Below are 4953 nucleotides of genomic sequence, written 5' to 3'. Positions count from 1 at the left end.
GACCCAGAGATTGAACCTGGGTCTCCCTCATTGCAGCTAGATACTTCACTGTCTGAGCCACCAGGGTAGTCTCAAATCTAGACAGCATGTTGAAAAACAGACATCGCTTTGCTGACAAAGCTCTGTATAGTCAAAGCTGTGGTATTTTTCAGTAATCATGTACAGATGTGAGAGTTGGACCATAAAGAAGGCTGAAACTGAAAGTGAAAATCGCTCAGTCGTGTCTGACTCTTTGCAACCCCATGGACTATACAGTCCATGGATTTCTCTAGGCCAGAATACTGGAGTGGGTAGCCTTTCCCTTCTCCAGGGGATCTTCCCAACTTAGAGATCAAACCCAGGTCTCCCACATTGCAGGCAGATTCTTTACCAGCTGAGCCACAAGGGAAGCCCAAAGAAGGCTGAGTGCCAAAGTATTGATGCTTTTGAATTGTGGTGCCAGAGAGGACTTTCAAGAGTCCGTTGGACAGTAAGGAGTTCAGACCAATCAATCATAAAGGAAATCAACTCTGAATATTCACTGGAAGGACTGATGAAACTCCAATACTTTGGCCACCTGCTGCAAAGAGCTGACTCATTAGAAAAGACCCTGATGCTGGGAAAGATTGTGGGCAGGAGGAGAAGGGGATTACAGGGGATGAGATAGTTGGATGGCATCATTAACTCAATGGACATGAGTTTGAGCAAACTCCAGGAGATGGTGAAGGACAGGGAAGCTTAGCATGCTGCAGTGCATGGGGTCACAAAGAGTCAGATACGACTTAGCAGCTGAACAACAACAAAATTAATGGGGAGAAGATAAACCAGAGTTAAAGATATTCTTAGCCTATTAGGGGAAAGTGGTAATAATATAATATATACAAAATGTCTACTCTGTGCCTGATACAACTGAGAGCAGATACTCCTTTTGAAAGAGAGATAGCCAAACTAGTTTTTCCCATTTGCATTATGAATTTCATTCTATCCTATCTGTCCTCCTGCTTGCTTTGAAAATTGTAAAATTCAGAGACTTTCAGTGAACTACCCCTTCGGTAGGTAAGAGCTGCACTCTGTTCTCAAGCATGCTTGGTGTGTCCTTTGTTCCAGGTTGATGCCATGTACACTAATGTCAGAGTGACTAACATTTGCTCCGATGGCACACTCTACTGCCAGGTGCCTTGTAAGGGTCTGAACAAGCTCAACGACCTTCTGCATAAGATAGAGGAATACTTCCACTGTAAGGTATGGCTGAGCAGCATCTGTTTCCAAGATGAGTCCTAGCATTGCAAACAAGAGGAGTCACTAAATTGTATTCTTGTAGTAAGTTTTGAACAGTTTAAGGTAGAATCTCTAAAATAGAGGGTAAGATCCCCAGACTTCAGAATTTGAAACAGAACCCCTCCCTGGTTTCTGCAGGGTAGAATGAGGATAATAAGAGTGAGTATCCACAGGGCCTGGCTCATAGAAAGTGCTCAATGATGGGTCGAGGTGCAGTTGAGGAGCCTACAGTGCAGCTGCCTGTGACTGTCGTCTTGTGCAGCTGGCTCCTCTGCCTGAACAAAGACAGAACCATGGAATTTACAAGGAGAATAAAACTTACAAGGAATCATTCCCCAAGCTCTTTATGGTCCCTGAGAGAACCTGTACCCTGGTAAATGTGGTTCTACAGTTATACTTATTAATAATCTCTTACCGCCTGTAATGCAGGAGACTTGGGTTCGATCCCTGGGTTGGGAAGATCCCCTGGAGAAGGGAAAGGCTACCCACTCCAGTATTCTGGCCTAGAGAATTCCGTGGACTGTATAGTCCATGGGGTCGCAAAGAGTCGGACATGCCGGAGCCACTTTCACTTTCACTCTTAGATTGCCCTTTAATTCTAGTATCATTTTCTCTGAATCAAGATCTATAGAGGTTTTCTTTTAAGTTCCTAAAGGGATTTCCTTACCTCCATTAGGACATTGTAGTCGTAATCCACAATATGCTATGGTTTCCAAATGACTAAACTCCTGTGCCCTTTCAACTCTGACCCCCTTACCCTGGAAGTGAACGCTTCTCTCTAACCTACAGAGCACCCCAAGGGCCTCACAGCACTTGTACGCAGCATTGTTTCAGCTGTTTGGACGTTTATTTGCTTTACTAGAGTGTAGGCTTCCTGAGGGCAGAGACTGAACCTCCCCAGGTTCTGGTAAGTACCTAATTCATTTAGGTACTGTAGTATGTTATCTAGTGTCTTACATAAAATCAGTATTCCAAAATATTTTCTGAATTGGAATAAACTTGTGTTCAGACTACAGCCTAGAATCAAGGCATTAGATCTGTAACTTTACCTTTTTCTCCATTGCAGATGTCTTATAGGTATCCCAGGAGCATTACTTAAGTTTGATTTGCTAATCTATCCTGGAGAAATCTGAGACACCCAGAAGGTGGACTGTAGTTATTCATTTACATGCGTGTGCTTATTATCTATAGTGATGAAAAGCACCCTTGATAGTTCTTAGTGCCCTGGGAACTCAAGTGGAGGGAGACATTGCCTTTGGGGAGAGTAGAAACATTTACCCTGAAGGAAAGAACCAATGGCAGGTCCCCAGCTTCAAGCTACAGAGAGGAGGAGGATGAAGATACTGAACTGGCACTGATATCCACATTTGTGTTGATAACATTTCTTTTGTTTTGGAATTAAATCTTTTCTTTGAATCTGAATGTTAACAGAAGAGAAGAGGAGGCCTAATGGACAGCTAATCTAACCACCTCCCTCTCATCCAGGCTGTTCTTTTTATCAGATTCATCCTCCTCCTTTGTGTTTAACTGATGGTGCCAGAGCCTGGATGAATCATCCTGACCTCCATGCTATCATTTTTAGACGTGTTAACAGGGCTGATTTATGATCCATGTGCAAGGAAGGAGAGTAGAAACATTCACTGTAAAGGAAAGAGTAGACGGCTGCCACCAACAAGCACAGGAGGAAAAAGGCCGGAGCCCTACAAGCCAGTACACATGCTGTGTCCGCTGCAGTGCAGGCCTCACTGGAAGTCTGACCGTGGACAGGGAGGCAGTCGACCTGCACCACAGCAGTGGTGTGGCAACGTTGCTGTGAGTAATAAGTGTGTCATGTGTTTGTGTTTTGCAGCACATGACTTCTGAGTACTTCGTTTCATTACCCTTCTGTGGGAAAGTCTGCCTCTTCCACTGCAAAGGAAAATGGCTACGAGTAGAGGTAAAATTAGTCACTTGACTGTTTTTTAAATTTAAGATGAACTATTTCAGATGTACAAACAAGATTTTTTTGTTGTTGTTTAAAAAAAAATCACCAGTTTAAGACATGAAACATAACTATTACAGTTGACCCTGCCTGTCAGCAGCCCTTGTTTTTACTTCCTCCCCTGGGCATACCAGCTGAGTGTGGTGTTTCTCATTCCTCTTCACTGCTTTATACTTTTACTATATTTGTGTCTATACAAACACACTTTTACTATCTGTGTATTTCAAAATAGAAATAATCAAAATACAGAAATGAATAGTATGTATAATGTTGTTCAGTTGCCCAGTCATATCTGACTCCTTGTAAACCCATGGACTGCAGCATGCCAGCCTCCCTGACGCTCACTATCTCCCAAGTTTGCCCAAGTTCATGTCCATTGCATCAGTGATGCCATCCAGCCATCTCATCCTCTGACGCCCTCATACTTACAGTAATACTTACAGTAAAAACATAAATACTTAAAGTAAAAACGTGAATAAAGTATAACTGAATGAATGTTTTAAAAATTTATATAAATCGTAAAATGTATTTTACGAAAAACAAAAGAAATGCAAAAAAGCGAAATGGCTGTCTGAGGAGGCCTTACAAATAGCTGTGAAAAGAAGAGAAGTGAAAAGCAAAGGAGAAAAGGAAAGACATACCTATTTGAATGCAGAGTTCCAAAGAATAGCAAGGAGGAATAAGAAAGCCTTCCTCGGTGATCAATGCAAAGAAATAGAGGAAAACAATAGAATGGGAAAGACTAGAGATCTCTCCAAGAAAATTAGATATACCAAGGAAACATTTCATGCAAAGATGGGCTCGATAAAGGACAGAAATGGTATGGACCTAACAGAAGCAGAAGATATTAAGAAGAGGTGGTAAGAATACATAGAAGAAGTGTACAAAAAAGACCTTCATGACCCAGATAATCACGATGGTGTGATCACTCACCTAGAGCCAGACATCCTGGAATGTGAAGTCAAGTGGGCCTTAGGAGGCATCACTATAAACAAAGCTAGTGGAGGTGATGGAATTCTAGTTGAGCTATTTCAAATCCTGAAAGATGATGCTGTGAAAGTACTGCACTCAATATGCCAGCAAATATGGAAAACGCAGCAGTAGCCACAGGACTGGAAAAGGTCAGTTTTCATTCCAATCCCAAAGAAAGGTAGTGCCAAAGAATGCTCAAACTACCACACAATTGCACTCATCTCACACGCTAGGAAAGTAATGCTCAAAATTCTCCAAGCCAAGCCTCCGCAGTATGTGAACCATGGACTTCCAGATGTTCAAGCTGGTTTTAGAAAAGGCAGAGGAACCAGAGATCGAATTGCCAACATCCGCTGGATCATGGAAAAAGCAAGAGAGTTCCAGAAAAACATCTATTTCTGCTTTATTGACTATGCCAAAGCCTTTGACTGTGTGGATCACAGTAAACTGTGGAAAATTCTGAAAGAGATGGGAATACCAGACCACCTGACCTGCCTCTTGAGAAACCTATATGCAGGTCAGGAAGCAACTGTTAGAACTGGACATGGAACAACAGACTGGTTCCAAATAGGAAAAGGAGTTCGTCAAGGCTGTATATTGTCTCCCTGCTTACTTAACTTATATGCAGAGTACATCATGAGAAACGCTGGGCTGGAAGAAGCACAAGCTGGAATCAAGATTGCCGGGAGAAATATCAATAACCTCAGATATGCGGATGACACCACCCTTATGGCAGAAAGTTA

At 42.4% G+C, this 4953-nt stretch overlaps 1 protein-coding gene across 2 annotated transcripts in view; it reads left to right on the top strand.

Moving 5' to 3' along the window:
• Window positions 1–4953, top strand: part of TDRD7 (tudor domain containing 7) — a 103722-nt gene that overhangs the window by 79244 nt on the left and 19525 nt on the right. For both annotated transcript variants that reach the window (XM_010847067.1, XM_010847066.1), the window contains exons 11-12: window positions 1087–1221; window positions 3107–3193. In XM_010847067.1, the coding sequence (XP_010845369.1) occupies window positions 1087–1221; window positions 3107–3193 (222 nt within the window). The remainder of the gene's footprint in view (window positions 1–1086; window positions 1222–3106; window positions 3194–4953) is intronic.

This window comes from Bison bison, unplaced genomic scaffold, assembly GCF_000754665.1.
Source record: "Bison bison bison isolate TAMUID 2011002044 unplaced genomic scaffold, Bison_UMD1.0 scf7180017864243, whole genome shotgun sequence".
NCBI lineage: Eukaryota > Metazoa > Chordata > Mammalia > Artiodactyla > Bovidae > Bison > Bison bison.
This window is presented reverse-complemented; position numbering and strand designations above follow the sequence as displayed.